General features: G+C 42.2%; 1 protein-coding gene across 2 annotated transcripts; it reads left to right on the top strand.

The window, feature by feature from the left end:
- The first annotated feature begins 1,934 nt into the window (after window positions 1-1,934).
- On the top strand, window positions 1,935-16,311 carry cdk11b (cyclin dependent kinase 11B). Of its 2 annotated transcripts, none has more exons than XM_033629120.2 (20): window positions 1,935-1,993; window positions 3,071-3,201; window positions 3,645-3,784; window positions 3,953-4,080; window positions 4,188-4,332; window positions 4,954-5,090; window positions 5,854-5,979; window positions 6,084-6,182; window positions 6,812-6,928; window positions 7,035-7,115; window positions 7,798-8,018; window positions 8,116-8,206; window positions 8,296-8,417; window positions 8,505-8,610; window positions 8,726-8,847; window positions 9,880-9,987; window positions 10,346-10,462; window positions 11,839-11,987; window positions 14,902-15,091; window positions 15,687-16,311. In XM_033629120.2, the coding sequence occupies exons 2-20, from the start codon at window positions 3,091-3,093 to the stop codon at window positions 15,777-15,779; spliced, it is 2,403 nt and encodes an 800-aa protein (XP_033485011.1). In that variant the 5' UTR covers window positions 1,935-1,993; window positions 3,071-3,090; the 3' UTR covers window positions 15,780-16,311. The 2 variants fall into 2 exon arrangements, with proteins under 2 accessions (XP_033485011.1, XP_033485008.1); XM_033629117.2 differs by having other exon boundaries at window positions 4,915-5,090.
- The last annotated feature ends 818 nt before the right edge of the window (window positions 16,312-17,129 follow it).

The raw sequence follows: 17,129 nt of genomic DNA, 5'->3' as shown, positions 1-17,129 counted from the left end.
CTTGTAACTAGAGCTGTTGAATAGATTTTGAGGAATAAGAAATGTGGAGGAATCAAAATATAACGTAGCAGACGACAGAAATACTTAAGTAGTTCAAAACTGTCTGTAGACCTACACACTACAATAAGTTTATATAAATTTACACCACATGGTGAAAATACTTCATTATATAAGTAAATGTCCTAGCTGCACTCAGATGTCACTGCACAGAAATGTAACCATAAAAGCACTCATTACACAGATTGCTCCTTTTTGTATTATTATATACATTATGTTGGAGTATTATTATTGATGCACTAAGCAGCATTTTGATGTTGTAGTTGGTCCAAAATATAACAACTCAATATGTTGCTTCGTAGTTAAATCCAAGACAAAGCATCATAGTTTCCTAACTGATCACATATTTTGTAATTAAAAATCTGGAGAGGGAAGAGCTGATTTTCACTCTCTGAGCAGCCATAAATGAAAAAAATTGGCAGATACACCCAACCCTCCACCACCCCCACCTCCACGTCCTCCTCCTGTCCTTGCTGGGCTGGCACTCAACACCCAGCCTCAGCCAAGAAAAGACAGGGTGGTGGACATGATGAGCAGCAGCAAAGTCCATGAGACAGTTAAAAAAATAAAGTGCTTCATAACGGACCACATGGCGGTGCTATTTCATCAAAAAATCACTTGTTCTTCAGAGGAGGTTTAAAATCTGTCCTTGAACGCAGGGCCGTCGCAACCGGACAGGCAAACTAGGCAATTGCCTAGGGCCCCCAAGCTGGAAGGGGGCCCCCAGAGATGGCTGACATTGGTCCATATCAATGACAATATGGTGGAACCCCTATAGACACTGCAACAACAACAACACGCTGGAATCCCCCTCTACTAGCTGCTGCTTGCCAGTGGCTAAGTAGGGTGACCAAGAAGTCCTGCATTGTGCGGGACTGCACAGCATTTGTCTCTTTTCATGTGTCACGCAAATTGAGACCATGTCCTGCATGATTGGTTGCCACCTGCGCTAGCATTGTTGGAGTACCGTAGTACTACGGTACTTCACGGTACCACTACTGTGGGATAAGTTCAAAGTCCAATTGCAAGAGGGTGAGTGACCATGCACCGGCCAATAATGGCGCGCGCTGGCCACCTGGCACTCAATATGCTGCTGCAGTGGTTTGTTTTCCAGTGACATGTCAGGTATTAGCTGAGCTACTGAGTATCTTTACGTAATGAAAGTTATTATTTATTTCTTTTTACTTGTAGGTTAGATTTGTTTATGCTCCAGTGATTTGTTTTCCACAGAGCTCTACGGTGCGAGCATTTCACTTGCATTTTCGACTTAAAATAGTTTTGCGCAAGCAAAACAAATTATCCAGGAGCATGCTGTGCGAGTACAGATTTCAACCAGCAGCAGAAACGAAAGGTGAATCCTGCCGGTTGTGGGCTGAACGGGGCTCACAGACGGAGAAGTCTGGCTCCAGGTCCAGTAATTTCCTCTTTGTTGATTTCATGACTGCCCAGAAATACCTGAACAGCCGAGCCGTGGCGGCATGGGCGGCACACGTGATGTGTCAGAGGAGAAACGTGGTGCCTTGCCTGGGGCCCCCAGAGTGTCTTGAAACAGCCCTGCTTGAACGATTTGGGTCTTTTGAGAATGTTTGAGGCCTCCTCTGTTGCTTTGACCATGAAAAAACATAAAAACCGCTACTCTTGATCCTGTATTTTTTAATGAACCCACAGCAAACTACTTTAACCAGCATGAGATGTGCTTAGTATTTTACCAGGATGCCCTTGATTTGTGTTTATTTATTTTGATTTTATTTTGATTTTATTTGATTTTATGATTTTGTTTTTATTTTATTTTATTTTATTTTATTTTATTTTATTTTATTTTATTTTATTTTATTTTATGTGAGGAAGTCTTTGTTTCACATCGGAAGTTTTACAGACGGACGTTGAGACTGCGTTGAGACTTCCGGTGTGCATAATACCGCAGCGCAGACTTCAGGTTTGTCCAACCATTCCACCTGCTCGCTTTCTCATTTCATTGTTTTCTGTACTAAGGCTTTTAAGCGCAGCTGCGGACACAGCCATCGGTTCTCCATGTTGTAGCTCTACCAGCTGTACCAACTATTCCTTTTTAAATCATGTAGTTAGCTACAGAAGTTGTTTAGCAACAGTCGACCATGCTAGTTTTAGCTAGCTAACGTTAGCGAGCTAATGTATTAGCACCAACCGCTGGACTCACAACTCTCAGCTGGTTGTAAGTTTAGAATTAATGAACTCATCAACCACTGCGTTTTGTTTGCTGGTACCATAAAATCTAGCCACTGGTTTATTCGGAAACAATTAACGTCAACTGGCCTGTTAATGTTTGCTAACCGCTAACGGTCATAACGTTACCGATGCGTCGTATCGATAATTGGATGCCACAAGTAAGACCATACTAAAAACATAGGTATACGACCTCAGTCCATTCATTTATTATTCGTATGCGTTGATGTATTTGTGGTTAATTTGACTGTGTTTGCAGTAGTAGTGTTTAAAACTGGAATGTGTTTCAGGGTGACAGCCCTGGGAATAACAGGCCTGTGATGAGTTAATTAAGCTTTGTATCAAAAATCATTGCTGCCTGCTGCACTGGTATATGCAGAACGGGTCGCGAATGTGATTTTGTAGTTGAAGATGTTATGTCACTCTGTGGTTGTTAAATAATTGCTGATTTACAGCAAGGCCTCAAAATTCTATATTTTGAACGGCAATTCTGCGAAGTTTTAAGTTCCCCTGGACGAAGGAAGTAAACTTGAGGTGTTAAAGCAGACTGTAACAATGAGGAAAAGTATACGCTTCTACTAGTATAATTTACAAGTGGTCTTATTTTGACAGCTTACATAAACAGCTTACTTAAAAGAAAAATGCAAGATAACTTGAAGAAACAGTGACCAACAGGTGGCAGGCTCTTTTCTGTTACAGATCTCTTATAACTGTATAAGTCTAACTCTTTATGATTCAAATGAATTTAATTCTGAATTGAAATGACATGTAACAAACACTTGTGCGTATGTGGTTGTGTGATGTGGAGCAGGCGGTGGAGAGTGGACGCTGATGGGGGACGAAAAGGAATCCTGGAAAGTAAAAACTCTTGACGAAATCCTACAGGAGAAGAAACGCAGAAGAGAATTAGAAGAGAGAACAGATCCCAAGCGCCAGAAAAATGTAAAGTATCTCAAAGCTAATGTAAGACACATATGACCTTTACTTGTTTATGCAGTGTTGAAAGCAATCAAGAGTCACCCTTATCCTAGCTATCAGTTTTATTTGATTTCATTGTTGTTGTTTTTTCTTGTTAAATTTTTTTTTTTTTTATCAAAAACCACCCAGGTAACTTTGAAAATAGATAATTATAATGGCAAATTGAAGAAAAATTAAAGACTTGAAAACAAAGATTTTACTCTTGATAGTCTTGTAAGCCTAGTATCTATAAATATTCTTGTTGCGTTTGTTATATTCATTATTATTCTGTCCTTTTATACAAGAGTTTTAATTAACCATTCTCTAAATGCTGCTTAAAAAGCCTTTGGAGCAAGATATACACAGAGAAACTGTTGTGGTGTTTCCTTTACTTTAACCACATAGTCTGCTCTTCTTGTCTTGCACAGTTCACACAGGGCCTTGTTCCACAGTCGGATGATCGGGAAGCCAAACGAGATACTCCGGAGGAAGGAGAACTACGGGATCAAAGGATGGAAATAACAATTCGTAATTCCCCGTACACACGGGAGGACTCAACAGAGGACAGGTACTTGCAGTTGCAGGAAAAAAAATATGAGTGCATTTCACAGTTGACATAGTATGAATCTAGTGGTGGAACTTCAAAGTATGTACATATGTCATGGTCTTCAAAATGATATGCCACGTAGTGTTGCTGGCAGTTTAGAGTCTCAATGTTTTCTTTACATTTCTGCAGGGGTGAAGAAGATGAATCATTAGCAATCAAGCCTCCACAGCAAATAGCAAGGAAAGACAAGTCTCACCACAGAAAGGAAGAAAAAAGAAAAGATAAAAGACGTCATCGCAGTCACTCTGCTGAAGGAGGTGTGGGAGTAAAACACATAAACACAAACATGTTTTATAGCTGAATACAACATGTTTGGAACTATTTTGTAGAACCTGCTTTCATTAATGGTTTTTTTCGTCTACAGCAGGGAAACATGTACGACCCAAAGACAAAGAAAAGGAGCGAGAGAATGATCGCAGGAAGCGGCAGTGGGAGGAAGACAAAGCCCGACGAGACTGGGAGAGGCAGAAACGAAGGGTAGAGGCCAGAGCTCATTCACGCAGAGAGAGGTGAGCATCAACCCTGGAAAGGCACTGTATGTTAGATTATCTTTGATGAATTCAGACACAGAAGTGTTGATTCTTTTGTCACTTAACTGTGATAAATATATGCCAACATCTGTTTGTTTGTTTTGTTTGTTTTTTGGAGTGAGTATTCAACTTGCCAAGATGTTGCAACATAAAAATATTTTTCATTTTCTCACAAAGTTAGAGTTACTGCCCTGTATATTTAGATTTAGATGTGATTACTGAACATATCTGCAGTTACACAAAACAATAATTGTTAGTGAGTGAGGGGGCTGCCCATGGACAGGCACCCGGAGTGGTGGGGGGGTTCGGTGCCTTGCTCAGGGGCGCCCAGGAGGTGAACTGGCACCTCTCCAGCTACCAGTCCACGCTCCATATTTTTGGTCCGGGCGTTGACTTGAACCGGCGACCCTCCAGTTCCCAAGTCCCTACGGACTGAGCTACTGCCGTAACTGTAACTGTAACTGTGACTTGTACCTGTGTGTTTGAGTAAGACCAGTTTTGACAACTTAAAGTAGAAATATGAAAGTATTGACAAGATTGGACTTTTGGTTGTCTGGACAGACCCCGATTGGACTCTCCTGGGTTTTTTTTGGACCACAGGGACCGGCTGGAACAGCAGGAGCGCCAGCGTGAACGGGACCGAAAGCTCCGGGAACAGCAGAAAGAGCAACGGGAGTTGAAGGATCGGGAGAGGAGGGCTGAGGAGCGACGCAAAGAGCGAGACAGTCGCAGAGAAGGTCAGTGAATGAACATAATCACCAGCTGGACAACCTGCAGGTTTTGTCACGTTGAGACAAGCTAGCTGTTTCCTCTTGCCGTCTGTCTTTATGCTACGCTATGCTAAACATGTCTTGCTTCCGGTTCCGTAGTTGACATCTTCTTGTCTCACTCTCGGAAAGAAAGCAGTTAATATTACCCAAAATGTTCAATGATTTCTTGAAGCTCAAAATCCAAAGCAGCCAATGTTTCTGTTCTATAGTTAATCACAAGGATTGTGTTTATTATAAACCCTGTGTATGCTGATGCTATATCTGCAACACTCATTAAAGTTCAATTGAAACGGCATTTTGAGAGTATCTAGCTTCAGTATTGTGATATGTCTCTGATGAACCAGGATTGGCAGGTGGGATATAACTTTGGGAGGAATTTGATCTGTTCACTGAAAAGTGGGCGTGTCATACTGGTGAAGCCCTGACAGTGTAACACCGACTGGGTAGTAGTACCCAATAGAGAGAGAAAAGCCAGCCCGTCATATATGCCACGTAACGTTAGTTGTTGAAGCAGTTCACTGTAAAATGCCTTACGCATAATCTGGAGCTATTACACATACATCTGCATCTAGCCTGCAGCCTGTACACATGGTGTTTTGGGGAAATGCAACGTAAGGTTTGAGGTGGCGATAACACCTGAAGACACACTGACTTAGCATGCTGTTGGTAACTAGCTAACTAGTGTTTTTCTTTTAATTTCAACTTGAATAATAGATTTTCCTGTCCACAGTGCCGTCTCACCACCGCATGCTACCTGATGAGTATGAGGACAAGTCAAAACAAAGTCACCGCAGCCGAAGTCCCATCCGCACTCCCCGGGACAGATCGGAACACAGCGAACCACGGAAAAGTGGAAGTAAGTTTATTAATGTATTAATTATAATCCCACCGACTCACATTCCCCAAGATCATCATTGTTTCATACATTTCAGAATAACTCACACTGAGTTTTGTCCGCAGCATTGAAGGAGGAGAAGCCAGAGAGCAAAGACCTGCTCGCAGACCTCCAGGACATCAGTGATAGTGAAAGGAAGACCAGCTCAGGAGAATCTTCCATTGGTAAATGGTTATGTAACTTTGGTTGTCCACTAGGGCTGCCACTAACGATTATTTTCATTGTCGACTAATCTGTCGATTATTTCTTCGATTAGTCGACTAATCATTTCATCGAAAAATGTGTTAAAATGTTGAAAAATGTCGGTCTGTCTCGCCCAAACCCCAAAATTACATCATCTAATGTCTTGTTTCCTACTCACGCCGAAGGGTTTTAGTTCACTGTCACGGGAGAGTGTGTAAAGCTGCCAATATCTGAACGTAAGAAGCTGCAGTAAGTGTATTTTGGGGTACTTTTATCGTACCTTTCTATGAAAAATGACTCAAACCGATTAGTCGACTACTAAAATAGTCACTGATTATTTTAATAGTCGATTAGTCATCGATTAGTCGACTAGTTGTGGCAGCCCTATTGTCCACTGTAAATAGTTAACACTCCCGGGAGGCCTGACTTCTTTGGCAGGACATTTTCACTTTTGAAAATAATCAGGAAGCTGAAATGAGTGTAATCACTCACTTATATAAATCATTATAGCTTTGAACTGTACAAGAAGAGATAGGTGGATCAGAAGTATCATAGGAATGGACCAACTATTTTTTAAACATTGTTCTTATATCTTCTTCACCCTGTCTAGCATCAGGATCAGGCTCTGACGAAGAGGATGATGATGACGAAGAGGAGTCCAGCAGCCAGAGTGAGGGCGAAGAGGAGGAGTCTGTTTCGGGTTCAGGAAGATCTGAGCAGAGTGCAGGTAAAACTGTCAAAAACCACTACTGTAACTATTGGGACTTAAGTTGCTGTGTCAGGTCCAGTTACACAACATTACGTGTTTGACATGGTAACTTCCTCCCTTTCAGAGGACGTGAGTGAGGACGAGCAGTCAGTGGAAGACTTTGAAGAGGAGAGAGAAAATGGAAATCTCAATCACATACCCGCAGGTGAGTGAACATGCCACTTATAATGTCTGTAAAGAAGCAGTGTTAACAGTTTGACATGTTCCTGAACTTGGAAAGTCATCTAAAGGAATACTTGATAAATCACTCTCATGATGCAGATGTCCTGCAGCTTGAACAAGTTGTAATTATTTGTGTTGAACGCTGTAAAAAAAATGTAAACAGTTAATGTCTGGAAACCATTTTAGATGGGAACGTTGCGTGGCCAGTTGAGAGAACCCATAAATCACATTTGGGTCAGTAAAAGTTTGGCTTGTCTGCTGAATATTTGGCAGATTTATAAATAATTCTTCTTTTGAAGGTTAACAGATCGCCTCGCCAGGATTCATCTCTGCAGGGTTCTCGATGGAGTGATCTGTGATCCAAATACAAACAAGAATGTAGCCCAGCCACTAAAAGTTCAAAACACAGAACTAGAAACTGATGTGAGGAATACAGGGACTAACACTGGGCAACACCTTAAAATAATGAAGTCCTAAAGGGATAGTTCAGATCTGAACAGTGACCGGCCCCTTGTTCATACGAAACATGACCCTGATGAGGTCATCAAGCCCAAGTTGTTATTCATACTAAAGGTGTTGCTATTATTTTGACCTCTCTGTGTCTAAATTCTAGCAGCTCAAATGCACTTACCAACACTAAACTGACTTCACCCCTCGCCTCACAGTGCCAGAGTCCCGCTTCGATCATGACTCAGAGGAGAGTGGTGAGGACATGGAGGAAGAAGAGGAGGAGGAAGAGGAGGATGCAGGAGAGGGTGACCCCACGCCTCAGTCTCAAACTCACTCTGGCCCCCCTACCCCAGAAGAAAACTACATCCCAGACTCGCCCCCGATTTCACCTGTGGAGCTGAAGAAGGAGCTGCCCAAATATCTGCCTGCTTTACAGGTTGGTACAAACAACGCAATTATTCATCCAGCTTAGCCACAATGTAATCATGTGATGCAAGCTAGTATGTTGAGGTCTCCATTTTTATTGTTTTCAGGGTTGTCGCAGTGTTGAGGAATTCCAGTGCTTGAATAGAATAGAAGAGGGAACCTACGGTGTGGTGTACAGAGCCAAGGACAAAAAGACGGGTATGAAAATAAGCATGTCGCTCCATTTGCTTTTGGGGTTCTCATATGTGTTCATTGGTGAAACAATAATTGCGGTCTCATGTTTGCAGATGAAATTGTGGCCTTGAAAAGGTTGAAGATGGAGAAGGAGAAGGAGGGCTTCCCCATCACCTCTTTAAGAGAAATCAACACAATCCTCAAAGCTCAGCACCCAAACATCGTCACAGTGAGGGTGAGAGAACTTGAAAACGCCTTCTTCATTTAACACTTTACTTGGCTTTTATGGAAATCTAACCCTGTTTTTTTATTTTTACGTTAGGAAATAGTTGTTGGAAGTAACATGGACAAGATCTACATCGTGATGAACTATGTAGAACATGACCTGAAGAGTCTGATGGAAACCATGAAGCAGCCCTTCCTGCCAGGTAAAGTGAGACATTGTTGAGCTCTGGTCCATCTCTGTGTCTCGTTGTTTATGGGTTAAGCATTAAATCTTTTGCCTCGCCACAGCTCCGTTAAAGCATTATGTTTCTCTCTCAGGTGAAGTAAAGACTCTGATGATTCAGCTGCTGCGAGGTGTCCGACATCTCCACGATAACTGGATTCTGCATCGTGACCTGAAGACGTCTAACCTGCTGCTGAGCCACAAGGGTATCCTCAAGGTATGCTTGGACTTCTTACTCAGGCCCTGCCAACTTCAGAGGCTAGATAATTAGTTGTTACCTTGGCAACAAGTACTCAAACTGGGGTCCTTGAGAGCAGCCAGTCCACAGCAAGTACAAGTTGTTTTCAGCTAAATATTTGTTTGTTGATCAGCCAAATATAATCATATGTCAACACGGTTGAACTTTTGATTGAAAGTTCAAAATGTCCATATTTCTGGGAGTTGTTGACTGGCTTTCTAGGAAATGTAGGAAATCATTAATTGACGTAAATAAGGTAGAGACAGAGAACATTTGTTTGGTTGAAATGCAATAAACATCACAGATTAATGGATAGCAGCGAGGCCTTTTGAATGATACTGCATGCATTTTCCCAATCGCATACTTCTGTATGTATGTCTGGGGATATACATATATATATATAGCCCCACTTCAAAAAGCCTGAACTATCCCTTTAAGGGCACTTCCAATCCTGGAATTATGACTTGATTAAATATTACTTAAAGAATTGGATTTAAAGGGGGCTAACAAAAAGCCTAACCTTCAAATAAATAAAATCACATTTTCTGCTTAAAAATTGATCCATTTTTATGAGTACAGAAACTCGTAAAAGGGGTTCTTTTAATCCATCTTCTGATGATGTAAAACTTTCTCCTGAGCTTGCAGCAATACAGCACAGTTCCACAAACAACACATGATTACTAAAGGTCAATTAGAGCATGAATTTCTGGCAAAACAAAGCACAGACGGCGTCCGTGTGTAAATAAACGTTGCTTTTACAGACAGTGTGAATTTTATGCAAGCTGACAATAGAAAATATGAATCACACTGCATCTTGTAATTTTTCAAATCCAGTATGACTATGCTGTACCGTGCCGCACCCAAGTATATGTTCATTCGATCTCCTTTGAGACGTTGGAAGATTTATGGAATAATCACCTTTTAAGGCGTCATTTTAATGCTGAGGTATTGTTCTTTCACCCAAAATGAAATGTAGTGTTGTTAATGCGAGCCAACTGTCCTTCACTGTAGATTGGCGACTTTGGTTTGGCCCGAGAGTACGGTTCCCCCCTGAAGCCCTACACCCCTGTCGTGGTGACTCTGTGGTACCGATCACCAGAGCTGCTGCTTGGAGCCAAGGTGAGAATTCAAGTTCACACCACACTTCACAGGAACCAGATGAAATACCTTGCAATAACTGAAACTACACATACTAAGGTGATGTATTTTTCAGACACGCGGTTACATCATCTTGATTGATTTGATTTAACCAAAGATTTATTTCCAAGAGGAGAATAGTTTATAGGATACCAAATACCACTGAAACACTATTTGAGTTTTACGATATATGACTTACAGCCAGACGTTCGCGGTCCAGCAGCCCATCAGAGCACATCCACTTTCACACACGAAACAGACTCCAACGTAAAGCTTGCCAGGCAGACTGTCTACTTTGTGTTTCTGTGGACTGCCACTGTGTTTGCTCTTCTCTCCGCAGGAGTACTCCACAGCTGTGGACATGTGGTCAGTGGGCTGCATATTTGGCGAGCTCCTCACCCAGAAACCTCTCTTCCCTGGAAAATCTGAAATCGACCAAATTAACAAGATTTTTAAGGTAAATGCCCGTATTTGCTCGTTTAAAATGAAGGAAAACCTCACCATAATGGGTAAAGCTCTTCTGTTTACAGCCTTTAAATCTCTGAGTGTGTCGTCTGTCAGAGGAGTCAGCGTGGAGTCCTGTAGTGCACCACAGGGTGGAGCTGTTGGTAGATGTTAACCCAGCTGATGAAGTTATTATGAAACTGAGACGATCACCATATAGGATTTTTCCATAGTAGGGGACATAGTTGAGCTTTCATGATTGTTTTTCCAGAGCACAGCCTAGTAAGGTAAACCTGTTTACCTTGGTGAAGTATTTTAGGTGTCACAAACTAGACTGTCGCCTGCAGCCATTTTCAGTTTGTACTATTCCTCTCTGCAATATTGAAATCAGATTCACTGACCAGTTAGCCCAGAATGTGTCCATGTCTGGTTGATAACAGCTGTTTTATTGAAGAGCATCAGTGCTAATTAACTGTAAAAGCAACCCGTCTGTTTGCAAGTGGAAAACTTTTAGTGTGAAGAGGGAACAGCAGGAGGTTCAGTTTGTAGCAGCTCTGATCCGGCTGAAAGCAATCAGTAAGTAGTAAAATAAGGTTGATGTGTGAACGCACAAACAGGAACTGTGGAGTGTATTAAACTCCAAACCACAGATATTGAGGTAGATGCTCCAAAAGTACTGAGAGCTGAACACAGAGACTACTAAAAGATGCTCACTGGTCGACCTTTGGCTGTCCCTGCTTATTATCTACACTGGTTATATGCCAGTTCAGAATGTACCTGTGTGGAACAGGTTGGTCCCTTGGCCTCCTGTGTTGCAGCTTGCAGCTTTCCAAACAACTTCACACTAGACACTGCATTTCTTGGGAGTATACACATCATTTGCTAACAGCTAGCTGTTTGGGACTGGGCCATCTCTGGGAACAAAAGCGCTCATTCAGAAGGTTGCATTTCTGATGCTTGAAAGTAAGGTCCCCTCTCAATACTTAACACTGTGTGTGCATCACTTCTAATAAATATGTCCTGAAGATTTCAAGGGCTTGCACTCAACACTGCACTTCTTGGTTCCTCAGCAGCACTCCTGCCAAGTGTGAGGTTGATCACATGAATGGCTGTCAAGAAAATTAAGGGACAGACATACGTACAGAGACTCCTTCCATTATTGTCAGATAAAACATGACAGCTGTGTGGACTGCTGCACTCAGGCCTCTCCTACAGTCTTTGCCAGTTATGTGTTAAGGTATTGAAATGTACTTAAGACTGGTTTATTGCCACGTGTCTGTGGTGGATGTTGACTTTTGACAAAGTGGGAATATTTCATGTCTATCTCTCCTTGTACTAACAATATGCTGGCTGCTGACTTGTGTGTGTATGTGTGTGTGTTGTCTGTAGGATCTGGGGTCACCCAGTGAGAAGATCTGGCCTGGCTACAGTGAGCTGCCCGCTGTGAAGAAGATGACTTTCACAGAGTATCCCTACAACAACCTGCGAAAGCGCTTTGGAGCGCTGCTCTCAGATCAAGGCTTTGACCTCATGAACAAGTAGGATTCTTAAAGGCTGTCTTACTCTAAACACACAACATTACACCTCAAACAGGCTGCACTGCATCTTCAGTACAGTCAGTTATTCCAACTGTAGCTGTGTGCACTGTGTATAGTTAACTGTGTGTTCTTGACAAACCAGTATAGTTGCCAAGGCACGATGAACACACCATAGAGTATTTGTTCCAGTAAATTAGGAAGAAATGACGAGTATTGAAAACATAAGCTTGGAATCATTGGTTTTAATGGTCTTATTATTAGTCGAAATTGTTTGACAATTTCTCCATTGGTTAAAAATATGTCCCCACACACATTGCATTATTTCCTATCCCCTCTTTGATACAACACAGACTAATATCAGTGAAAGGCAAATATCTGCCACTAATCAGTAACAATCAGCATGACTCCTACAGTGGAAATTGCCTTACTTGGATGAACCCATTGCTACCCTGTCAAGTTCTGTTACTCTTTCCAGCTCTTTTTATTCAGTCAGTGCATTTCTGGCAAGCCGACTTAAAACATGACAACGGTAGCGGAGTGGTAATTCATCAACATGCCTCAGCAGCAGTCTCGTTCCATCCCCTTGTTCCGTTTCACACACACACGCTCACCATGGTGATGCTCCACACTACAGGAAAATGTTTTACAAAACACACATTTAATACGGAAAATCATTTTCACACAGGGAGTAATGGCTTCATAATTCTCCGGTGCACATTCCGAAGATCAGCATTGTTTAGCAGCTGCAAAGAGCAGAGGCGAGCTTTTCAGCTCTCCTCTCAGATCCTCACCCACCCACAGAGCCTTTTGCGTACACCTGTAAATGAAAACCATACTGCTGGGTTACCTCACAGCTGCAGAGGATGGCAACAGCATGTCCACTGTGGAGGGATCACAGTTCAGTGGAAGTTTGGCACCTGTCCAGTGCAGCTGAAACCTTCCAGCTGTCAGAAGACTCACAAGGCGTTTACCCAGGGACAGATTCAGACCTCAGGAGGTCAACACGTAGAGAAGTGCGGTTTGGAAGGCTTGAGACAGAGCAGCGTAGGAAAAGTTCAGAGGTGTAGTTTGGCAGGTCGACATCACAGAGTGGTTAGAATGTCACACCCCCTGTGTAGTAAAGTGTTTTAGGATTGGAGCCTTTCGCATCCAACCTGAGAAGGGATTTTTGAACTTGCTCTATTCACTACTTTACTATGGGAAGTGCCATAATATGTACAGCCAGATAATATCCTGGGCCTCAAGACCTAGACGACTGCTGGTTCATATCCCAGCTATAAACAAATCTTTATGGCTTGAATTAAAACCAGCAGGGCTCTTAGGTCCTGAGGGTGCTGAGGAAGAGGAAGTTCACAGGTGCAGGAAGAGCGCACATTTTTGGAATTCCAAAACAAAAACAATGATGTTGATGCAAGTGGATGATTGTCCCTTCCAGTACCAGTATTGGCCCCATGTGTCAGAAAGCAGGTAGTAGTCCAGTCCCAGCCAGTTACCCATCTCAGGGATTCCTCCCGCTGAAAAACAAAGACAGATTTTTTTTTTTTCAGTAATTTCAGGCTGGTTTTAATCATTTACCGCACTGCCCCTGCTCACACATGGAAGATTCTAATCAGACACAGCTAGAAAGCCAATTATCACAATGAGCAGCTCCCCATTATGCTGTGTTGATCCTGTCGTAACCAATTAGGACTCCTTGCACAAACCCACTGGCCCCTCATGTCAGGCCTGTATCTTGTGTCCAGATTGTCTGCCTAAGTGTTTAGTTAATACAGCTGATTTAAAGTTACACCACTAGGCCTGTATGGGGATTTCTGCACATGGAGGCGAGGATACTCTGCCTGCAATTACGTCCTATTAAACTAAATTAAAACTCAGCTGGTGCATTTTCAGCCTTCAAATGTCCTCAAAAGTTTCCCATCAGTCAGAACCATCAGGGGGCAGAACATCTGTCTTGGTAACATCCTTTTTTGTCGACATAGAAGCAGCTTTGTCAGCATCATCTCTGCTCGCATCTTTTTTTGGCCATTTTGTAGTCACTATTTTTCTGACTCCAGAGCAGAAAGGTGATGCCATCGTAGAGAGGCATGAGGCGTACCTTCCCCTTTTAGTGTCCCCCATGGGACCACAGCAACAAATAACTTTTTGATCCTACTTGTAGTGTACCATGAAGTACACACGATGATGTTTGTTAATTTAAAACATTTTTTTTAGTCAAGAGTTGCAGTTTGTTGTGTTACTGTTAAGTTTTGTTTGAAACCTCTTAGTTAACTATATCATATCTTACCTGATGGGTTTTATCCAACAACTCCTGGTCTTTTGTATCAGCTAGAGAGCAAAAGAATAAGCAAGAGCCGTTGCTTGTGTGAATACATCCCATTAAAAAACACACAGGCATCACAGCTTTAGTCAGAGAGAAAGGTATGATGTTACGACAAACAGCGACTTTTTTGACATGCAAAACTATCTTTAAAATGACAAACTTTATAGGTGTAATTCATGGCACAATTTAGATGGGATCAGAAAATTATTTCTCTCTAATCTACATATTTTTTCTGATATAAGGTCCCACAGTGGTCCACCTGAAGTGGAGGGACTTCGCCTCTCCTTAATCCCTCCTTTAAAGCCCTGATTGGTTAGAAAAACTTATTTGAATTGTGGAAAAAATTGGAGATGAGAGCAGCCACCCAGGGATCTGACCCAGATGACCTTTTTTTTTTTTTTTTTTTTTTTTTAACCCAAAAAAGTTTAAAAATAAGGTTTCGGAATTGATCACTCTACACACAGACGTCTCTGTCTAAAGAATTAAAGCCCACACGACAATCCAAGCTGCGTGGTTACCTGTGCTTCTTTAATAACATATCGCTGAAAGTGCATGAGCATCTCCATATAAATTCAGCCATCATCTGTTTTGCAGATTCCTCACCTACTGCCCCAGTAAGAGGATTTTATCGGACGAAGGGCTCAAGCACGAGTACTTCCGTGAGACACCGTTGCCCATCGACCCGTCCATGTTCCCCACCTGGCCGGCCAAGAGTGAGCAACAGAGGGTGAAGAGAGGCACCAGTCCTCGTCCACCCGAGGGAGGCCTGGGCTACAGTCACCTGGTAAGGACATTAGGCTCCACTTTCTCCATTACATACAGCTACCAGGCTTTCCGAACGCTGTCTGTGTTAAATAGATTACAGACCTACAGGCTTCTGCTTTGTGTCCGGGTATTTCCTCCTTGTGTTTTCCATGATGAGCACCCTTTAGTCCCTAATGTTTTCAGCAGTGGTCCTACCCACCCAGAAGCTTACGGCGGATACTGATGTTTTTCAGTGGTAGTTAGTGTTGATTTTTGCTGCCTTACTGAGAAATTAGACCATTTCATGCCAAAAGTATCAGTTGTTCATGTCAGTTTTATTCTTACCAAAGTGGAAAATCTTGTGAAACAGACTTTGGGACATTAAAACTCCACTGAAACCCAGGAAAGTAATAACTATAATAATATGAATAAACATGTTCATGCATATTTGTGTGGAATACAATCTAAATGCCTCATTGGAATTTTTCAGGTTAAGGGGTTTCCAAAGGTTACCAGTGTAGTGTGAATCAGTTCTGTAATAAATATATGGGCAATAAAACTGCATTTAATCACAAATGATTAAACTGACTGCAGTCATTAACCATAAGTTAACTTTGTTTGCATAATCTCTCCAGGGCGATGACGACCTAAGAGACACAGGCTTCCACCTGACAACCAGCAACCAGGGAGCGTCTGCAGTCGGTCCAGGATTCAGCCTCAAATTCTGAGCCCCGAACTGCAGGATGCCTGGCTGTCTAAAAGCGGGAGCAAAGAGTTCTGGGACTTGTTCTTCTGGAATTGGACAGTGTCACTGGTTTACAGCTGTAAACCAGGTCAATATCTGATCAATTACAAGTGTTACCATATAGTCAGGACTGTCTCACAGCAAGACTGGTGGCTCAACATGTTGACTCTCCAGAATTTTCGCTTCGACTTTGCAGCTTTTCCTCCTAATTTTTAAGCCATCTCACCGTATTAAATGTGGCCATTTTAGCTCTTAAAGAGGAGACACGACCATACATCTGTTAGAAGTTTAGCTCTCATGTTTGACTTTTGTTTTATTTTCCCTTTTCTACTTCATGAGAGAGGACCAGATTTTCTAAATGGTTGGTATTTCCTGGCTGCCTGAGCTACTGTATAATGATGCAGCATTGGCTGTGTTTTCCATCCAGCGTTATGTTAGAAATTCACTTAGGACTGTCAATGTCACTCGATGACAGGGGGACAATGTTTTTGCTAGAAATAAAGTTTGAAACTTTGTTTTGTCTGCCGTTTTCCCTATATTTATAAACTCTGTCCAAGCTATGCAAACACAACCGCACACTGCCAGAGGAGAAAAAAAAATGAAGGGAAGTCGAGGCTAAAAAAAAAACAATCCAGTCTTGAACCCAACTTGGTAGTCGCTGTCCAAAAGTGATGTCATTCTTTGCACTGCACACTTTGTCTCAGTACTTTGTTCTTTCAGGGGAAAAGAGGCCCAGACTTCGCTTTGCCTTTGTATTTAAATGGCTCTGCGACTTCAGAATTAAACCAATAAATTCTTTGATTTTGAGCCGAAGAAAAATAAACAGTACAGTAACGTTTCGTTCCCTGCAAGACCGCTCGCTGCTTTCATAGGAACAGGCACAGAAAAGAAAATCACCCTCGTCTTGGGACGTCTTGAGCCAGCACTAAATGGAAATGTTCATTAATCAGTTTTATCTATCCCCCCCACCCCCACCGGAGCCCTTCTGCAGATTATTACACCTGATGTGTTGAATAAGCTTGGAAGGAGAGCTGCTAGTGGAACTGACTGCTGGGTCTCTGGAGGCAGACTGCTGGCTTCAATGTGAGGCTAGTAAAGTAAGCTAGACGTCTGAGGTGTTCCATATGTGGTTTAAGGTCCAAATAGTTCCAAAGGCTGTAGACAACATTGCTTATTCTGGCTTTAGTAGTTTAGATTGGTCAGTGCGTAAATGACTAAAACGGCGTGTATCGAAGCAAGAGCTTCTGTAACTTTTTAGGCCCCCAACAAAAGCACAGTAGGGATGGTGTTTTTTTTTGGATGAGCCTTTTTCTGCTGCACCTAGAGTGGAGGA

Source organism: Epinephelus lanceolatus, chromosome 8 (assembly GCF_041903045.1).
Source record: "Epinephelus lanceolatus isolate andai-2023 chromosome 8, ASM4190304v1, whole genome shotgun sequence".
Lineage (NCBI taxonomy): Eukaryota > Metazoa > Chordata > Actinopteri > Perciformes > Serranidae > Epinephelus > Epinephelus lanceolatus.
This window is presented reverse-complemented; position numbering and strand designations above follow the sequence as displayed.